Source organism: Phodopus roborovskii, unplaced genomic scaffold, assembly GCF_943737965.1.
Source record: "Phodopus roborovskii unplaced genomic scaffold, PHOROB, whole genome shotgun sequence".
Classification (NCBI taxonomy): Eukaryota; Metazoa; Chordata; class Mammalia; order Rodentia; family Cricetidae; genus Phodopus; species Phodopus roborovskii.
In genome coordinates this window covers 1,458,121-1,480,514 of record NW_026126481.1, presented here as the reverse complement: position 1 = coordinate 1,480,514, position 22,394 = coordinate 1,458,121, and the positions used below count along the sequence as shown (strand labels likewise).

The 22,394-nt window shown below is 37.5% G+C and overlaps 1 protein-coding gene across 1 annotated transcript in view; it reads left to right on the top strand.

Moving 5' to 3' along the window:
* Positions 1 to 22,394, top strand: part of Pcsk5 (proprotein convertase subtilisin/kexin type 5) — a 409,247-nt gene that overhangs the window by 156,908 nt on the left and 229,945 nt on the right. The window contains exons 6-7 of the mRNA XM_051194065.1: positions 4,443 to 4,531; positions 8,161 to 8,333. Coding sequence (XP_051050022.1) covers positions 4,443 to 4,531; positions 8,161 to 8,333 — 262 coding nt within the window. The remainder of the gene's footprint in view (positions 1 to 4,442; positions 4,532 to 8,160; positions 8,334 to 22,394) is intronic.

Below are 22,394 nucleotides of genomic sequence, written 5' to 3'. Positions count from 1 at the left end.
ATTGAAGTGATTGCACCTTGAATGGATTAAATAGTAGATTCGACATGGTTGAAGATAAGATAGTTGGGATGTAAGACTTATACAGCATGCAATATAATAAAGAGAGAACTGTTAGGTCTTAGAGGTTAGCCACTAAAATTAATATATAAACTGACCATTCATTGACCCTACAGGGGAAAATGAGGAGACCCATGAGAAGACAGATTTTAGCTAGGAACTCTGCAACAATTCAACACCACCAGTGTAAAAATTCTACAGGATATTTTCTAAGATATTTCTCAGAAAAATCTGCAAAGTGCTCAGAAAGATATCGTACAACCAATGACTTCCTGCCTGAAACAGTAACCAGTGGGAGACAGTGGACTGACATCTGTGAGGTGGTGGTAGTCCAGAATTCCTGGATGGCCTTGTTGCTCATTTTTATGGAGCCAACCAAACAATTCTGAGCTGGATATAAAAGATGTCAAAAGAGACTACAAATTGCAAGAGGAAATAAAGCGAAGAATATGCTTTTGTCTCTATCTAATTTCTAGGGTTAAAAAAAGAAAACCAAAGAGTGACTGACTCTCATTATGTGTATCTCATGATATGGGGATGAGACATAGACAACCCAAGTAAGACACTCAGAAGTGTGTGCTGTTTGTGTAAAGAAGAAAACAATACTAACGATTGTACATACCCTTTGTTCAATTCCTATGGCTGAATTCATAGGATTACCACATGCTAAGTGAACTCTAACAAAATGAAAATAACAGAACTGGACATGAATGCATCAAAAAGCACTTACACTAAACGTGCTTCCCCCTATTCAAAACTGTCTTAGTTTTGTTTTGCTTTAAAAAAACGTCTCAAGTTTGCACTCCCACCAGCAATGGAAGATTGTTGCCCTTGCTGCACATCCTCTCTAGTCTGAGCTGTCATTGTAAGAATAACTTACACCTTTAGGTACTAGTCAGCACGAGCCCAATGAACACTCAAACTTAACAATTGCTGGGCTCAAGGGAAAATTATCAATTGTGTTTGGGACTCACACAAGAGATAATTGTTCCTTTAATACTTGAAAGTTTTTCTAATAATTAAAATGATATAACCCAGGCCTGTGAGATGGCTCAGCAAATAAATGGACTTGATGCAGAAGACAGTAGACCTCAGTTTGATCCCAGAAGCCTGTGTAAAGGAAGATGGACAAAACCAAGTCCAAGAGTGTCTCTGAACTCTGCATATGTGCTATGACCCAAATACTGCCCAACACATACACACACACACACACACACACACACACACACACACACACACCACAATAATATATTACCAGGGAAGCATAACTGTGAGTCCATCAAAAATTGAATACTGGGTGTGACAGCCTAAAATTTCCTTCAGTGAACAACACTTTGCAACATCAAATTTGCAAACATTTTTACAACAGACATAATAGGAAAGGCAATGAGAACTTTGAACCAGGGCTTCAGAAAATCTGTTCATAAAACAAGCCACAGTAATTAATGAGTAGTTCCAATGATGTTCCACAGAAAATGTAAAATGTATTCAAACAACAAAAATTAGATACTTTTAATGTCATACGAAAGAAGATAAGAGACTGAAAAACTCATATGTAAGAGTTTGTACAAATATTTTGTATTGAGATAGTCCTTCTGTGGCACTGACCACGCCCATTGGGGGGTGGAGCCATGGGTGGAAGTGACCTGGGGGAAGGAGGTCGGAGAGGGCCGGGAAAAGCTTTCTCTTGCTGGCATGACTGGGAGAGGAGAGCATCGGGTTGAATTTCCTGGTGTTCATCCATCTAGGTTGTAAGTTATTTCTCCCCGAATAAACATCTATTCGGCTTATTTGTTTATCCTGATTCTTATTTAACTGCGATAATATTTCCTCCGTTTTTTCAGAATGGCACTTAACTTTGCTTAATATCTCTCCCTCCCCCTTTTCTCCTACCTTCTCTCGGGCACATACATGACATGCATCACTGTAGACATATTGGCATTTAGTTGTGTGTGTGTGTGTGTGTGTGTGTGTGTGTGTGTGTGTGTGTGTGTATGTGGTATATATGGTATATGTACAGTGTGTGTGGTATATGTACGGTGTGTGTGTGTGTGTGTGTGTGTGTGTGTGTGTGTGTGTGTGTGGTATATGTATGGCATGTGTGATATATGTACAGAGACTGTATGTGTGTGTGTAGGCCAGAAGTAGATTCGATTTTTGAGTATCTTCCTCAGTATTTTATTTTTGAGATAGTCTCTCATTGTATGGATTCATTTATTAGCAAACTCCAGGGATCTGCCTCACAGGCATATGCCACTGTCACTGACTTTTTACACAGGCACTGGGGATGAGCTAAGATGTTTGTGCTTGCATAGCAAGCCTTATACTAACTAAGCCATCTCCTCAACCCTACACCAATATTGTTAAAGACATGTTTTCATATACTTTAGTGACATTATTCCAGGTTGTTATCTGTTTCTGTCCACTGTACTCTACTTCTTGTAACATCTTCAGTTAATAAATTTTATATATATATGAGCTCATGCATAAATATATATGAGCTCAAAATTACTTGTCACATTCCTGTTTATATTAGTAAAAACATGGATAACAGTCTGGGACTAGAAGATATATTAAAAGAATTTGTATCACACATTATTTATACTACCACATGAAGAATAATTCAGTGTATTAGTAGCCACTAATATATCCAGATTAATATTTGTATAGAAATATGTACTAAGTGAAAAGAGCAATATGGAATATCTCTTTTAGCAAACATACCTCAATGCCTATAAGTTGTTTACAGTTGGAGAGACATCCATTACACCTCATGACAAGTAGACCATAGCAGATGTAATATTGAGTGAGAAAACAGTGGAGTAGAATTTTCAAGACTGAGAGCTGGTCTTCTCTTTTCACAGATGTCCTCACATCTCAAATGCCACTAGTTGTTCTCATCTCTACAATGAAGGCAGAAATGTGCACCAGACATCACACTCACACCCTAGAGAGAGTTGTCACCTCTCTTCCTCAGGCATGGCAGACATTAGTCCTGGTTTCGTGTTTTTCCTCTGGGTTCAGTGGTGATGCAGCAATTGTCTCAATGCTATGTTCTAAGCCCTGATATAGATTCTAAGCCATGACTTCAGAACAGTCTGTTCTTTATACTTGAACCTCCTCTGCTGCTCCTGAAAAAGGTGATGGAAGGTCTTTCAGCCAGAAGATGTTTGTTTTTTTAATGGCATAATATATTCATTGTTCACATTTCTGGAACTTATAGGGAAATTTTTATTCAGGTATACAATGTACTTTGAGCATATTCCCTCCATGTACCTTCCTTTCCTCCCTTAAGTTCCCTTCTATTCTCATGTTAGATATACATGCATAGGTTTATTCATGCATGTATCATCTAGCACCCACAAATGAAAACATGTAGTATTTGTCTTTTTGAGGTTAACTCGATTCACTCTGTATGATAATCTCCTGTTGCATCATTTTCTTCCCAGCAACTCCTTTGCTTCAGCCAGAAGATATTTCTAATCTAGGAGCATTGCTGTGAGGAAAAATGTAACAGGGAATTCTTTTTTAAAAAATAATAATAACACAAATGTTATTTTCTAATGACCACATTTTAAAAATAAAAACTATAAGGAAATGAAAAGGAACAAATGTACTGAGTCTTGACATGCCTCGATAATTTACACACAATTGGTTTAAAGCAATTATCAAGATATATATTTTATGCGATATCTTTGCAATTTGATACTATATTATAGTTTAAATAATAAATTTTCACTAGGATTAATTGATCTGTATTTAAGTGTATTGTTTATAAAGCAGACAATTATAATTATAAAGGAAAAAATCATGCATTTTAAAGCAAGTTGAAGAGACACAGAAGTTAGGGAAAGAGAAAGGGGAGTAGAAATTGGGAAAATGTAAATATAGTACTCATATATGTAATTCACAAAAACTAAATAATGAAGTTAAAAAGAGAAATCTTGTATATCCATATGTATAATATTTCTTATTCCTGAACAAAGAATTAGTCTTTAAGTTTATTCAGAATTAAATAAAATTAAAACTTGAGATATTTCTGTAGCCATCTGTTGGGCATCTAATAGCCCCATCTGCCCTGTGACTTATTAGAGAATACAAGCAAAATAGTCCCTAACAAGTCATATGGTTTACTTTCAACCTTTAGAGTAATTTTCCACTTAGGAAAGCAAGATATCAAAAATAAATATCTTCAAAATACAACTCAAAAATCACATGATGAAGTGCTAAATAATTTGCCACAAACAAGCTGAGTGCTCCTTGGGTAGGAAGTTCTGGAAACAGCCACAGCTGGATACTTTCTTAACAGTCACAGTTGGCTGTGACACATAGAACTGGTGAGAACAGAGTACCTTACTTTAGAAACCATGTCTGTTCTACTGCAGGCATGGGACCCGTTGTGCTGGAGAAGTGGCAGCCGCTGCAAACAACTCTCACTGCACCGTTGGAATCGCTTTCAACGCCAAGATTGGAGGTATGGGACACTTCCAAGGATACACACAGGAGACAGGAAGCTCTCTGCTGACTGCTTTTCAGAATCATTTTCAAACTAGTGGTGGGCATTACTATGCATGACAGGGTGCAACTGCTGCTGACTACATAGGTATTCAGTGCAATGATGGACACTTGCTACAAGGCCCCCAATAGGTCACAAATATAGTTCTTCTAAATAAACTTGGGGAAAAAAATATGGTGCCCAGGAGTGACCACAGAAATGTGTTCCATTGGTGTCTATACTACTCAGATTTGGTGCTTGATGTAAGGTAAAGGGGCCAGCCAAAGAAACCATCCAGTCCCTGAGTTTGAAATCTAGCACACACTGAACCTGATCCCAGGACCAGTTAGAAGCACACCCTGGATCTGAAACCTTAGCCAGTGAAAGAAACACTTTTAGCCTGAACCTGGGAAAGTCACCCTGACTCAGAAACACACCATGGCTCTGGAACGAGAACCAGTGAAAGAAATATGCCCAGGCCCCAAAATTAGAGCCAAACATCTTAAAAAAAAAAAAAAAAAAAAAAAAAAAAAAAAAAGGCCAGTGAAAGAAACACACTTTGCCAGTTTGTCCCTGAAACCAGAGTCAACTCTGCCCCTGACCAACTGAAACATGAAACCAACCAATCCCTGGGCAGGAAAACCGACCAATCCCCGAGCACCTGAATCTGGACTCAGAGCCAGTGAAAGAAAACACACCTAGGTAATAAAGAACATGCAATAGAAACATCAAGCTGCAATATCTCTATGGAAGAAGAACTCTTATAAGACAGCCTGAACACAGAAAAGCCGTGTTTCTAAGCTTTTAAAAGGTGCCTTTTAATTATAATTAAAATGCTAAACTGTAAAAATCTCTTCTTAGAATCCCATAATGTAATGATACTATCTCAAGTCCAGGTTTTATACACACACACACGACATATGTGGGGGGATGTACATAGACAAATATGCATCATATTTATATTTGTGTGTATGTATGTGTTTGTATGTTTGTATATACATGTATGTTAAACTATACTCAACTCAGGCACAGGTATGTTTATTATAAAGATCTAGCCAACATAGTATGAATCAAAGTGCTGAAAAAGTAGACTCCAACTTTGCCACTTGTAATCATTGTTGTAAGCAACAGATGATTGCCACAGCCACACACAAATGGGAATATGGCATTCTAATAGACCCTAGTGACTTCATCATTAGACCTGAGGATGTCCCCTTGGTAGGTTAACGGGTATCAGAGGACCGCAGATTTCTGCAGCCAGATGAGTACCTTGTTCCAATGCCTATTTGCTACCAAATATTTCCTCTCAAACTAAAAAGCACCATTGCTAGCCACAATAAGAAGGTGAAACATTTAGAGTATAATAGTCGCCGCTTATCTAAGACTCCCAGTGGCTACCTCAAGCAGACAGTTTCCTGTCCACTGAGGATAGCTTTGTTTTGTCCTGTAAATGCCTGTGGTCATTTATCAGCCAGATTAAGCATAGTGAGAGGCTAACAATAACCAATAAAATGGAACAATTATAACAATATTTTAAGAAAGGTTACTTGAAACATGAATTGTTTATTTCTAGAATTTCCCATGTCATATTTTTGGGCCCCAGTTGACCAAAAAATAAATGATGCCAGCAAAAACAAAGCTACAGTTGGAGGAACCATGATGGAGCTGTGCTTAAAGCAGATTCCTGAGATTCCTTTGACTACCAGCAATGCTGGTATGTCTGAGTGCTTTATTTTCTTTCTTTTCTCATGCTTTTATTTTCTTTCTTTATTTCATGCTTAATTTCTGGGGTTGACAGTTTGTTGCCCAATAAATAGCTGCACTCAGGAGCATCCACTCTGATAAGAACAGAGGCTCTTCCTGAGGTGTGATGGAGCCCCCAGTTCATCCAGGACAATCTGATCCAAGAAAGTGGGTGATGGGAAAGATAGCTCACTCAATGAAATGCTCACAGCACCGCACTTGTATCCTCAACATACATGTAAAGAATCAGGCACAGGAACATGTAACTGTAATCCTAGGACTGGTAAAGTGGAGATATTATGATCCTTGTGGCATGTTAGCAGACCAACCTACCCTACCCAGCCACATCTGTAATCTCTAGGTTCCCTAGAATGTTAATAGTTAATAGTTAATACTAGCTCCTTCTTCATTATTTCTATTTTTCTTAACTTTTTACATTTTTGTACTTTAAATATTTTTAAAATTACACAGACATACTGTTCCATCAAAAAAAAAAATAGTTTTAATTTTCCTGACAGTAATCAATTCAAGCCTCACAGCATCTAGGAGTCAAATCAGTGTCTTGATCACCAGTTTAAAAGCTTGAAATATCCCTGGGAAATCAAAGCTCCCTTTAAAAGTAAACTCATCCTACAGAGGTATGATTTTTAAAATAAGAGCCTGGAAAGAAGGTTCAATGGTTAAAAGCACTGACTGCTCTTCGGAGGGACCCAGGTTAGACATGGTGTCTAGATAATGATTTGTTTCAGGGGATCTGACACCCTCTTCTGGGCCTCCTCTGTTATCAGGCATGCATGTGATGCACAAGGTGTACATGCAGGCAAAATACCCACACATAAATAGATAAATAAATTTAAAATTATACAAGTCTCTGTGATGATATTTAGTGTAAGCAAGGTTTTCTCTTACTAAATGATTATAAGTTATATTATTGTTGTAAGTTTCCAAAATACAGACTAAAATGGAAAAGCTGGTATTTGACAGATAATTTATTTCTCAGGACATTAGTGACTTTTTAAAAAATAGGGTTAATGCTGGATTTCTGTCTGATAGGCATGAGCTTAAATGGAGATTAATGACTGTTGCTAAAACATCTTGAGAGTTATTTGAAGTGTTAAACACATTCTCATCCATTATTTGACTTGTAAATAACTTGGCAACAAAGAGATACAGTATGTTTACATCAGTCTACTATTATAGGGTATATGGGAAATAAGACAAAGCTGGATTGGCAACTTTTCAACTTTTAAAAACTGCTAAATTTAGAAGATTTCTACATCTATGAGTTCAAGTTATTCAATAGAAAGAAATTTAGGATGCTGTATTACTTCAGTATCTTTGTCAAATACTCATTTAACAAAGGCAGGAGGGAAGCAAGATTTGGAACCTTGGAAAAAGAATAGAAAATTAAAAGAAAAAAGTTTTTGAGCAAAATTTTGCTTCTTCATACACAATGAAACTTCCTGTCTCCCCAAGATAGGATACCTTCTACAAAGTATATTGTACCTTCTTGCCCTGAAAATTCTCACTGAAGTGTTGGTTAAGATATATTCTTGGGCCTGGGGAGATGATCAAGAGAGCCTGCTGCTCTTAATACTGTTCCCAGAATTCACATGGTGGCTCACATCTGTTTATGACTCTAGTCCCAGGAGTCTCAGTGCCCTCTCCTGGCCTCTGAGGGTTCTTACACACACACATCAAACATAAAACTCATTCAGACATACACATACACATTATAATTCAATAAATAAGTATCTGTAACGTTTTTTTTTTAATGTATTCTTTTTCCCCTAAATTGTCTGAGTGGACTGTTTAGGTGTCATCTACTGGAGATAGTCACAAGCTTTCTCCTTTCTGCTTTGAAGGTGTGCGAATGCTGGACGGCGATGTCACAGACATGGTGGAAGCCAAGTCTGTTAGCTACAACCCACAGCATGTGCACATCTACAGTGCCAGCTGGGGCCCTGATGATGATGGCAAGACCGTGGATGGGCCAGCTCCCCTCACCCGGCAAGCCTTTGAGAACGGTGTGAGAATGGTAGGTTGCAAAAGCATCTGGGGTGAGGATTTTCATGTGCAGGTTGTAGGCATGCCACCATCCAGGCTAGAGGATTGCTGGAGCTCATGGGCCAAGAGGTCACTGGAAAGAAGTCTTAAACATTGGCGTCATGAGTTGTTTCTGTCCTACAAGCAAACTCAGAATCAGTCTTTACTATAACATGCACGGCGTACTTGGATATTTCGAGCCACACAGAAGAAATACATTGATTAACATGTGAATGTGACATTGTGGAAAGTAAATCCCTGGGGCTGAGCAATTGAGTGGGTATTCACAGTTCCATTTGGTGTTGGTAGAACATGCAGCAATGTCCTTGTGGCATTTCTCCTTGGTGTCACTTAGTCTCATTTCTGTTCAAAGACAATATTATTTTTCTGTGGGTAACAGATCTCCCTAATAAGGTAAATGTGGCATTTTATTTATTTATTTTTCTTTGTTGTCACTGAAAGAGTGAGTAAATGCTGTCCCCAGAAAAACTAGCTCCACAATCTATTGGGGAAAAAGAAAAATGTTTATTTCAAAATCCAGAGCTTAAATTGTCTTGAGCTAAATAAAAATAAAGATGCTAGAACTTATCCTCATGGAAAGAGGGGTGTCACACCTGAGTGGGGTCTTTCATGCTCACTAATGAGTTACTAATCAGTTACATGATGTATTTATATGTTCTCTGCATGATATCATTGATCTATCCTTGCCTTTCTCACTGTCTTGCAAACATCCTCCACTCTTGTTCATTGTCCATCAGCACATTCTGTTTCCCCTGCCCTAGCCCCAAGTCCTTCAATCCTCCTCTGAAAAATCACAGCTTCCTAGAAGGCTCTCTCAGTCCACACCAGAATTCACTATCTTTAGTCCCCTACTCTGTGCTCCCTGTGTTTGATAGTCGTACTGCTGCTAGATAAAGACCAAATCATATTTATATTTCATGTCAGAGTTCATTCCTCACAAAAGTTAAGTCCAAAGAGTGCCCTTTATACATATTTATAGCTTTAAAAAGCTAAGAGGATGCATTGAATTCTAGTGAGTACTTTGTACACGTTTGCTGCGTCAGATTTAGTTTACTCCAAATGATGCTAACCATAGTGTTTTCATGGACTCAGCCCAGATACAGAACAGTGGGATGCAGTCACTTGATTAGTGCAGTGTTCAAGCAGGAATAAAGCTCACAGTGAATCTTGCATAATTTTGTGAGTCTGGGTTAGATTTTTAGCAAAAGCCTGAATTAAGCCATGACATGACTTTTCTGAAATGGATTTGAGGGGGAAAGCACACACTTGTTCTGTAAGAACTTTCTAGCAAAAAAAGTAAAAATTGTCAGGGTTGTGAAGACATTTTCTTTCCTTGTTGTGTCTGTATTCAGTTACTTTTGTGTATATTTAACAGACAGATAATATTGTAACTTGTTGCCTAGAATTTTCCTTTTAACATGCCTTCATACTGAGTGAATATACCCTATGTCATCTTCTAGTTTGTTGACAAACCTGTAGACTACAAATTACTATTATTTCCCAATCTGCCATCAGTTGAATGGCCATTGAGTTTAGTTAAAATCTTCCAATTATGAGTGCATTGCACTCATAATAAAGAGCAACCTGAATTTCTCAATAATATTAAAATCCTTTTATTAGTAATGCACATAGCCTTATGGTTGTACACATACATATACACAATGTCCAAGTCTAATAGCTAGATTTTTCTAATTGACTAATGGGCATGTGGGTATGTAACACAGTGCCAAGAAAAAAAAGTTCGTAAATTTATTTTTACTGGAGCGTGTGGAGCTCCACAGAAATAAACTATAATCTTAATGCATAAAACAGATAAGGATGTGGCACTTTGATTATAAAAATGTTCCCTTTTTAATGTTAGGTTTAGAAACATGTCATGTGAAAAACAATTTGAACACAAAGGACTATTTAGAAATAGATGATATATAAAAATAAAGCTCATTTTAAATGAACAAAATTGACCCTTTTTATTGTGGTAAGTCATATATATGCAAAAAGTGTATAATAGATTTCCCCACCCAAGTCATCAGTTGTGGTAAGTATAGATAGAACATAGATAGAACATCTTTCTGTACCTGTTGACAGAGAATCACATTGATTCTCTGCATGTAATATATGGGCATCATTCCAGAGTAACCCATAGAAATGTAGATCATTGGTTTTATTTGTTTCAGAATTTTTGGAAACTCGCAGTACCATAATTTAGGGCCTGGGATGTAGCTCAGAAGTTAAGCATGTGCTTAGCGTGCATAAAGCCTTAGGGTCACTATCCATCACCCAAAAAAAACTGGGAAGAATAAGGATAGCATGATTTATTCAGTATTCCTTTGAAGATCTTCTGAGGATTAATCTGAACAAAAAGGGACTTCAGTTTTAAGATGAACCATTAACTTTTAGAGTTGAAGTAGTAGCAAAAGCAGTAACTTTTAAAAGGGGAGATTAATCTTCTGGTCTGTCACTATCTAAATCTGAAATGTCAGCAATAAACCATTGAAATAAGACAAAATTGAATGGATAGTGTTTTCGTGTATTCAATATAGTGAAGCCTTCAAGTTACGCTAAAGTCAAGTCTAGTGTTTCTCATTTACTTCTGACTTTAACTAAACCAAATACCTTGCTTCCATTTCCTCTTCTAAAGGGGTGTGATAATAAACTACTCATTCACAGAGATTTTATGACCAGTCAGTGAGATAATAATCCACAATAAAGTCACTAATGCACTGTCTGAATATAGTAAGTACTCTATAAGAAGTATTTAGAGAGAGTGTGTTTTCTTCAAAAATACTGTTTAAGTTTGTTCTCAGTCCCTTATCCTTCTCTCCTAGATTGTGCTCACATTACAGAATCTTCAATGATTCCATCAGGTTACTAGTTGGGGTAGAATAGAGGTAACATGGCACGAGTTAGCCCAGATTCTCTGAGCTTCATGGGAAAAAAAAGGTGTTGCAATTTAAAGCATCTGTGATTTTACTTTGATTCTCTGTCAGTGAGTACACTAGGAGTGGTATGTGTGTGTGTGTGTGTGTGTGTGTGTGTGTGTGTGTGTGCGCGCGCGCGTGTTTTAGCCACTCCTGTATCACGTCTCTAGTTGTTTATTTTCTCAAAAGATGTTTCTATAGATAACTGTGAGTGTACCATTCAATATTTCAAGTTGATATTGGGTAGTCTTTATCAGAAAAGTAGAAATGTTGATCACTTTCTTAAGTTGAAGCATCCAGTGAAATCTAAATTGGTCTTCTCTGAGGCCTGCTGGAAGAAAAAAGTGAGCTATTGAGTGATTTGAGGAGCTTAGAAACAAAGGCAGGTAAAGAAATGCCTTCAGCTAACCAACCAAAAAGCTTGTACAGTGACCTGGAGTCACTTTGGCCCATTGGTGTCCCAGCCATGTTCTACTTCATGCAGGAATTAGAATGATCTGTCCCCACCCCCTTGAAGTTTAGGGAGTTACTACTCCCTAAGTACCATAGAATAAGTGGTGAAGAAAACCCAAGGTTTGTGTGTAATGCCTAATAGTATGTATACCATATCAGCAAAACAAATACAAGAGAAGCCACAAGAATGTTTCAACTGAGCTGCATGTGGTGGATGAAATACAGCTGGTAGCCGAGGAGAGCAGAGTTACTTCAGATGGGAGAGGCAGACAGTTCTCTTTGAGGAGACATAAAATATAAGGCGGTCATGTGAGGACCTGGAAGAAGAATGTTCTGTGCAGAAGGAGCAAAAAGCATCAAAAACCCTGAGTAGTGAAGGGTTGCAGTTTATTTCTATGAAAGAGCAATACTATTCCTCAGGCAATAGAAATAGTATGAGCAGCAAGCAGTACACGGATGGGGTTGGCCAAGGCCATTTCAGAGGGCTTTTCTAAGTTACAGAGAGAGTTTGCATTCCACCCTACACAAAGTGACTGGAGGTTCAAACAGGGCAGAGGTCTTGTAGACATACGATCTACAAGGTGAATGGCTGGGGACAAGAGCAGGAGGTTGCAGTGGTCCAGGACAGCATTAATAATGTGACAGCACTGTCCAGATCACAGACAACTGTCTATATCAGACAGCAGGAGAGAGGACAAGTATCAAGAAATCTATTCACAGGGGAAATAAATACATTTCATTCAGGGCTTCCAAGTATTGATCGTGTCCATTCTTTCTGCTAACTAATCAGAAACATACAAAATATTGAATTTCAAAATGTTCCCCATTTGTTTACTATAAAATAAACATTTGACTCAGTAGGGTATAACAATGCCTTCAAAGACTTTAACAAAATCAGTGTTGATTCAGTTTATAGCCCTTTAGAATTAATGTGCCAAAATTGTATCTGAGAAACTGTGTTAAACAAACCATATCCTAGTTGACAGCTCTCTCTCTCTCTCTCTCTCTCTCTCTCTCTCTCTCTCTCTCTCTCTCTCTCTCTCCCTTTCTGTCAATCAGGATTGCATTTTATATGATGTTTAGGGGCTATGAAATTAAGTGTAATTTTTAGAATCATATAGCTTGGGCTATACTCAATGAGTGGAATGATGAAATTGAATAGGAGGAAGAGGATGACAGCATGAACATTTAATAGTTTGGCCAATCTATTCACTGTCATCATTCATCTCAGCCCAAAATAGGTTCTTAGCTTTTAATCTATAAAATAATCTTGTGCGATGGGCACTATCCCCCCAATCTTACAAGTAGAGAAAACTGTAAGGTGTACGGTTTTTCCTCCCGCCGCTGGTCTTGTCCCGCCGCCACGCCAGCCCCAAATAATACACAGAGACTCTGTATTTGATATTATTTGATAAGTATTTGATAAGTATTTGATGTATTTGATAAGTATTAACCCATTTCTGCTGATCTATGTACTTTCACATGGCCTTCTCTTACTGGGGAGGCGGCTGGCGTCCAGCTCTCTCCAGACTCTCCATCTTGACTCCTCCTCTCCTCTTCCTATTTCCTCCTTGTCTCCTAGTCCCTCCTATCTTCCTTTCCTATTGGCCAACAGTGCTTTATTATTAACCAGTATGAGAAACATATACAGAATGACATCTCCCATCATCTCCTCTTTTCTGTCTAAATAAAAAGAAGGGTTTTAACCTTAACATAGCAAAATATATAACACAACAGTTATCAAATAAGAATCACAGTTAACAATATTTAGTCCGTTAACATTTAGCAAGATTAAAAAACTATTCTATCATCTATCCTATATTTGTGAATCTAAAGTCCTATATGTAACTTATCTTTAAGCCTAACTAAGGAAAACTATAACCATAACTATCTGTCTTCAACTCCTTCAAAGACCACAGAAGGATAATATATAACCTCTAGAAATGACAGAGAAAACTTACTGCCTGGTCACTCGAAGTTCTTTTGTAATCTTCCATCTTCCGCCCATAGGCCATAGTGTGTCTGGCAGTCTCTTCAGCAAAGCAGGAAACTTTAAATTGTCTTCTTCTATTGGCAGTTTGTCAGTCACTTTCCTCTGTGTCCTGCAGACTGTCTGGCAGACACTTCCATGAAGCAGGAACTCTATAGCAATGTCCATCTTGAATCAGCATCACTTTTCTGTGGGTCCTGCATGTCCAGTTTATATAGCACAAAATCAAACAGTCCAGACAAGAGCAGTATCTTGTCCAAATGGCTAGTCTTGCCATATTGGAAGTAAACTCCATAACGACTTTGTTTCTTCAATGTCCATCTTCCTTTCTGATGCAGGTAGTGTTGCTAGGAGCATTTATGTCTCACTGTCAAGAAAAACCCTAAACCATTTTAAATGCCATATTCTGTAGGTCTTTGAAAAATTTGAAGAATGCCTATTCATCTCAAATACATCTCTGCATATCTAGAAAACCTAACTCACCTAGCTATAAGTTTTGACTATTATAGGTAACTATCTAAAATCTGTACTAAATTATACATTACATTTTTAAATGAGCTATATAAACACAATACATAAACAAGAAGAGAAATATACATATAACAACATTGACCTTAAATTGTATCAATAAATAAAAATCCATTCCGAAACAAAGTATTCATATCTATACCATAATTCCCTTTTTAGCTTTAAAAAGAATTGGCTATGATCATTAACCATTTATAACCAAGTCCATTTAAATGAAAACAAACACTTATAGACAATATTTGGGAATTTGGGTGTTGTTCTTTCCAAACTACTTCCTGCTGATAGGGGGGGCTGTCATTGGGGATCCTAAGAAGACACAGAAATCCTGGCTGTAGTCTGCAAGGATGCTTTGTCCACCTGTTTTGAATGTAGGATCACCTGGTACTCTTTTTCAGGGGGCCTGGCTTGATCAAACCACATTAGTCTGGAAGGAATCCACATCTTTTCATTTTCTGTGGAAACAAAATTAGAAATCCTTTTCCCCAGTAACTTGTCCTTAGACTTAAATTTTAGAGTCAAAGCATTTTTAAAATATATAAATTGAATTAATGCAACAGCATTTCCTTTATCAGTATTGTTATTTTCTCAGCAGTCAAACAATGCAGAGACAACACAATAGCATACAGTAACCAGATTCTCTCTGAGCTTTTCATTTTTATGTGGCTTTATTGTTACTGTTTATTTTACTTTTATTTTTTTCATTTTTTGAGACAGGATTTCTCTGTGTACCTCTTATCTGTCCTGGAATTTACTCTGCATACCAGGTTTACTTTGAAATCACAAGAGATCTGCTTGCCTCTGTCTCTCAAGTTCTGGGATTAAAGGTGTGTGCCGCCACACCCAGTTCCTCTTTGTCTTTTTAAAACCATTTCATTTTTTTTCCCATGTCTACGTATATTTTAAAATGCACTGTAACCCTTTAGAGGTTTTTCTTAATATGAATTTGTCTTTACTGTAAATCTTTATCTTTGTCTGGCCACAAGTCTTTATCTGGTAAACAACAACATTGCTAAAATGAAATTCATAGTTGTTTCTGCGGCAGTTTATCAAACATGGTGGCAGCTATTTTACCGCCAGCAGTGAGAGCTGTGCTTACTGCTACTGCCTTGGTCTGCACTGCCATCCAGCACCATGCTGCCGGCGTGGAGATGTGGTCACTGTCATTGCATGCTCTTGTACACACCAATAAATTGTTAGCAGTGCTTTTTTAAAGCCTTGCGGTTTTTTGCTGCTTATGCTGAGTCAGGAACCTTCCCTTAAAGGAACCTCACAATTATCTGCTTGTCTCTTGCAAAGCAGAGTTCAACCAAGAAAAATGCTGCTACCAAGAAAGCTTGTTTGTCTTTGTTCTTTTGTTTCTAAAACCCTTTTTTAAGCTTTTGTTAACCTTTAAGTGGAAGTTCTTACTAGCCACGTTGGGCGCCATTTGTAAGGTGTACGGTTTTTCCTCCCGCTGCTGGTCTTGTCCCGCCGCCATGCCAGCCCCAAATAACACACAGAGACTCTGTATTTGATATTATACTGTTGGCCAGGTACTAGTTTCTTATTGGCTAGCTCTGTCTTAAGTATTAACCCATTTCTGCTGATCTATGTACTTTCACATGGCCTTCTCTTACCGGGGAGGCGGCTGGCGTCCAGCTCTCTCCAGACTCTCCATCTTGACTCCTCCTCTCCTCTTCCTATTTCCTCCTTGTCTCCTAGTCCCTCCTATCTTCCTTTCCTATTGGCCAACAGTGCTTTATTATTAACCAGTATGAGAAACATATATACATAATGGCATCTCCCATCATCTCCTCTTTTCTGTCTAAATAAAAAGAAGGGTTTTAACCTTAACATAGCAAAATATATTATACAACAGTTATCAAGTAAGAATCACAGTTAACAATATTTAGTCCATTAACATTTAGCAAGATTTGAAGAAAATATTCCATCATCTATTCTATCTTTCCTTGGTAGCTATAATAGTTGTTTTCTGATGGGAGATGTCATTCTGTATATGTTTCTCATACTGGTTAATAATAGAGCACTGTTGGCCAATAGAAAAGGAAGATAGGAGGGACTAGGAAACAAGGAGGAAATAGGAAGAGGAGAGGAGAAGTCAAAGCACTCTTGTAAGTTCAGCTGTGTGTTCCCTTCTGTCTTCCTTAATCATGTTTTTCTGTTTCAACTTTGTTATCAAATGCACATTCACACAGTTAGTTCTCCTATCTTAGAAAGAAAAAGTAGGGTTAGAGAGATGACTTGCCAGTTAAGAGCACTGGTTGTTCTAGAAGCTCACAACCTGTAACTCCAGTTCCAGGGGTTCAGTATTTTCTTTTGGCCTCTGTGAATATGGAAGTGGTCTGCAGACATGCATACCATCCAAAAATGAACACACAAAAATAAAATGAAAAATAAAAAGAATGATAATGAATCTCTGTCTTCTTACTTTGTATCCCCTTCCTTTTCCTGCATACATTTTTCTTTTCCCTACAGGCCGAAGTTCTTTGTGGTCTCTCCCAATCTTGCCTACTGCTAGGTCCTGCTCACATTATCTCTTGGAGCCATTGCATCAGAACTCCACCCCAGCAACACAATGAGTCTGCTTTGTCTCATTGACCTCCATGCACAGGGACCCCCAAGCTTTCATCTAACTTGTAACTGAGCACCCTGCCTGCTCTTCCTATGCATCCTAACACTCTTACGCCTTTAAATTTCTGTAGTGTTGTATTGTTTATCTTGTGATCATCTCCTCCATGAAGGTCCACAGTCAAACATGCTCTACTGTATGTCAAATACTCAGAATAGGTCCTGATACTAAGGGTATTTAGTGAAGAAAGAATGAATGAATGAATGAGGGATGTATGAATGAATCCCATGTCATTTTGCTATGTGTACTCAAAACCACACTGGCTTTGCTTTGACCATATATATAAGGAACCTGAACTGTTAAGAACACATATAAACCATAATGGTTAAAGAATCCCAAATCTGAATTCAGGTTCTCCAATTTGGAAATGTAGGTTCTAACACCTTTTTACCACATTCAGGTTAAATTAACCTGTATGATCAGTTTATTCGTCCAGTCGGTGAAGCTAAACACTAGCTGTTTCCCTAGAAGTTTGTATTTTAATGCCTGTAAAACATAGTGCAGCATTCCTGACACATTGCCAAGAGTCTGAATGTTACAAGTCTTAATCAGATTCACACCTGAAATGAGAAGGCAATAAAGAGAAAATGCCGACTAATCATATAAAATACCGTGAGAGTCTGCATGGTCCCACATGCCTGGTTTTAATCAGTTTGAGGTTGCTGAATGATCACATGGGAGTTTTCATATAACTAATAATGCATAGTGCGTATAAGATAAGTAGAAGAAAATACTGAGAGAATATTTGCTTCATAAAACTCAAAACTAATGAGATGGGAATCAATAAGCTTTTGTTTTCTGACAAGTACCCTTTATTTTACGGCTTCTTCGGTGAATTGAAAGTACATTAAAGGGTTTGAGTTGTCTCAAAGAGTTGTCCCTAACTTTATCTAATCAAGATTCTCAATTTAGCCATATATATGTTTTTCTTTTCTCTCTGCCATTTCTTTCTCCCTCCCTTTGTTTCGTCCCTCTCTCCTCCCCATGGAATCTTACCATGTACCCAAGATAACTTCAAACTAAGTCTTTCTCCTTCAGCTTCACAAATGCTGGCCTTATAGGCATATACAACCACACTCAACAGAAGTTCCAAAGTTTCACCATCTTAAAAAATTGCTTTGAAATTTAATTTCATTACAGATTCTGTAGAACCATTCTCTTAAAATTCAGCTAAATTTGTTAGATCTTTGCAGTCATAACCTTAGGACTAGAAATGAATTGGTTAATTCAATTCCTACCACTAATGTATTTCCTTATGTGTCTTTGATTTTCTTGTTTTTCTTATTAAAGCTTGTGGCTTCAGTCTGCTCATCTATTAAGCAATTTCCTAGTATTATTTGCTGAAAGTCTGTGAATCCTCTCTGGTCCTCACAATTAGAACATCTTTTACACAGACTTCTCAACAGGATTCTTCTTAAACCTCCTAGCCAATGCTTCGGCTTTCAATCCTGCATGAGTACTACAATTGAGGAAGTATTTCTATATGCATGCGTTATCTTCTTTTCTCTTTAAAATTCCAATCACTGACAAAGAACATTCTAGGCTTTTAGCAGGGCATACAGGGTCTCTCATTTTTGCCAGGGCTTTCAGAATAAGACTTTACATATCACCTTTTAAAAGAGCAGTATAAAAATCACCCTGTCACCATTTGCCCTTAGGTGACTTTGGCCCAGACCCTTGACAAATGATATCTATGGAGACAATTGTGACTTCATCTTTTTAGCTGATCCTAAACAGGAAAACAATTTCATAAATTATGTGACACCATAGACAATTTTCAGGTATTGTTGACACTGAGTTGGGTGACAGACTAAGAGGCTGATTGCACAGAGTTTTCTCTGATGGATGCCATGTATCGGTGTGTTCCACCATGCCCAGCATGGAAGGATGAATAGCACTTAGCCCTTGTCCTAGGGAAAGTCTTAATATAATGATGAAGAACTGACTAAATAAAGTGTGAGCAAACTCCCAAAGTGCACTCACTCACCTTACAGAATGTGGTCAACAGACAGAAAACACAACACACAGTAGCAAAACCTACTTGCCTTGAAGCCATCTTGTTCATTTGAGGTTATTAAAATTTAATAATAAGACTTGTTTGATCGGTAGGTAGGTTTGGTACTTATCAGCAGGTGGCTGTGGCTAATACATTGACAGCATTTCCAGACAAGTGTGCTCAATTAAGTTCTCTAGAAAAAAATCAGGAAATTGAAATGCAATCTTTTCTGTATTAAGGAACGCTTATATTATGGTTGCCTTATCATTTTACTCAAGAAAGCTTACTTAAATACCCACTACATGCTTATTGTTGGTTTGGCATTTGTCTCTGTTCCCCACCCAAGGAGAACCCACATAATGTACTGTGAATAGTTGAGGACCATATCTTACAGAATTCTCTTGGGCTGGGGAGATAACTGAGCATTAAAAGCATTTCACAGTATCAGAGTTCAAATCTCAGCATCCTTGCCAGGAAGCTGTGGATCACAAGTAGCTGTAAATCTAGCTCTAGTTAATTTAGTGTCCACCTCTGGCTTCCTTGAATATGCATTAATGATAAAAGTAAGTAATAAATAATATTTTTAAGTCATGATTTTTTTTATCTGTCACTTTATCTGGAAGTAAATTTTCAAGTCCAGGGCAACTTTCTTTGAGGGTTTTGTTTGGAAAGGTCATTAGCACATTCAGTGCATTCCGAACAGAGCCAATGTCGAGAGGACAAGGAATGAGAGTCTGGGAACTCAAAATCTTAGCTTGTTAACCCCCCTTGGAACTGTGGTGCTAGTTCCATCTTCACACTATGGTTTCCAGGGGTCCAGTTATTTAGTTACTGTTTCTTCTTAGAAAATTAACATTCTCCAGGTGAGTAGATATGCAGAGTGTTGGATGAAAGCACAAGGTCCTTCTACAGCCACATGTTGTCTATTGTAAATGCCAAAATCACACATGCATGTTTTTAAAGCCCTTACATTAAAAGCATGTGTTCACCAAGAGGAGAGAGAGGAGGCGTGATGCATGTATATAATAAAAGCAACATTAGGAATCATAATAAAAGTATAAAATTAACTGATTCCACCAGAGGGGAATACGTTTTTTTCCTCTGATAGACACCCAGCTACAGTAGGATCGATACCAGTTTGCATTTTCATAATTAACAGCTTGCTTCTATGTTAGTTATTGAATGTTATAAAACTGTGAAATTATCTATGGATAGGCAAGCACAGATGAAGGAGATTATTTAAATTTGGTTTGACTTGTTTTTACCATCTTGCCTCAGGATTCAGCTATACCTGTGGGGAACTCTGTTCATATTTATAACAACTAAGAAGTTACTTGTCAAACATATTCAATTTAATGTCATCCATTTGTTAAATAAAAGTCTATCTTTAATAAATACATGTGTGGTTTTAAGTTCTATAATTATTGCAGTATTGCAGTATTGCCCAAGGCCTAAGTTATCAAATTTTGATTAATATATTAATAAATTTTATCTATACATTTTTAAGGAAAGGAGCAAATATCAACAGTAACCTGATCTTTGTTAATTTTTCAAATATTCATTGCTATCCCATTCATAGTTTTAAAGAGGTGTTAGTATTTATGTAGTTAAATTAATTGGCAAACTCATTCTAATTTCTTCTTATTGTTTATTCTTCCCATTGCTGTGACTAGTACTTGAAAACAACAACCTATTAAAGAAAGGGGGGTTGGCTCATGTTTTGAGGGTAGGGAAGTCTTGGCCTTGGAGACTGACATGGCTGGTTGTGCTGTATTCAACTTTCAGAAATAGAAAGAGACTGGTTTGTGCCAGCTTTTTTGCTTTATAATCATTCTAAGTCCCAGCTCATTGGATGGCTCCACCAATATTCAGAGTGGACCTTCTCTTCTCTGGTAAACATTTCTGGAAATGCCATTATAGACATATACAAAAGTGTGCTCCCATGGTGGCACTAAATACCTTCAAGTCAACAATGGAGATTAAAACCATCATGTGCTGTCAGGGTCCTCTACCCCTGTGTGAGCTACATATCAGCAGGAGCCCCTTCTTATGGCTTACTTGGTAATTGCTGGGCTAACTTGAGAATAGGAAAATGTCTCAAAAGTTGTTCTACTATGCTTATAGAACAACAAAAGCATACAGATGTTGGGTCAGGTAAACTTAAGATATATTCTAAGCAGCCATTTCTTTGGTCCCAAATGTAAATTTGTGAAAGCTAGTGGAGAAAATACATTGGTGCAGTTTTTCAACACAACATGTTTGTATCACCATGTAATAAACAAAGATAAATTGAACTGAGCTAATAGTTTTCTATCACTTAGAAGCATATATGACTTGTGAAGTAGAATTTGTAGTGCACGTAGTATGCCATCCTTGTATGATGAATACAACCTAATGTAATTTTCAAGGTTTTTTTTAAAAACACTGTTATAATTGTGACTCTGGTAGCTTCATAGGAGTGTGTGGTACATGGATGTATAAAGTGAGTCTTGGCAAAGTAAAGAAATGTGGTTGGCCACTAAGTTGAGTATCATATGGCACATCTATACATGTTCAGTTAAAACATGGTCACAGAAGTGACCCCAGCAACGAAGACCTATGTCTTTGAGTGTCTGGAGTAATTATCATCCATTTCATATTGAACAACATCCTGGACTTCCCTGTGCTGGTTCTCTTTCTTGTCAACTTTGCAAGAGGTTCAGGACTTTATGGAGAGTACAGGCCATTGTCAATTTGAGACAAGATGTGTTGCTAAGTTGCCAGCTCTCCTGTTTTCTTTGGAAAGGACCATACTCCTGTACTCTTCATTAGAGCCATTACAAAGACCCAGTGGCATGGCTCATCTGATGACTAAAGTGCTCAGCCTGGCAGCTGATCGTCTCTTCAAAGGAAGAGTGGCGTTGAATTCACTTTTAAGAATCACAGAATATTCACCATGGAGTCTTATATTAAAAAAAAAAGAGTCTAATATAGTAGTCCCTTTTTATTTAAGACAGAATTGTGTTTATGGGTAGAAAATGCTGTGAGTTGGCTTCCCCTACCTCAGACATCTTATAGGGTACTCTATATAAGGTAAAGACTATTGCTTCATGTAGTTGAAGACTAGACTGTGACATCATTCAAGCCCCACAGTGGATTATAGAGAGCGGTGACTTGCTTATTGCTTTTTAGAGTTGAGCCAGCAGTTGCAATAATTCACAGCAAGAATTCCAAAATCTAGAGCTAACTTTGAGTGCTATCAGCTTTTATTATCACTGGAATATCTTTATTCTTTCTAAGTGTGTCTTTTCATGCTCCTGTTAGTAATAAATGTTTTTATTCTCTGTGAAGGGAATTTTTCAAATTTTAGTCCCTAAACATAAATTTAAATGTAATGACACATTTCAAAATGGTTTCAAATTTTTACTTTTTAAAGATAAGTCTTTAAGTATTTGTGTGCGTATTAAATATCTTAAGTATTCTATAAGTGTGTGTGTGTGTGTGTGTGTGTGTGTATGTTTGTGTCTGTGTATGTGGGT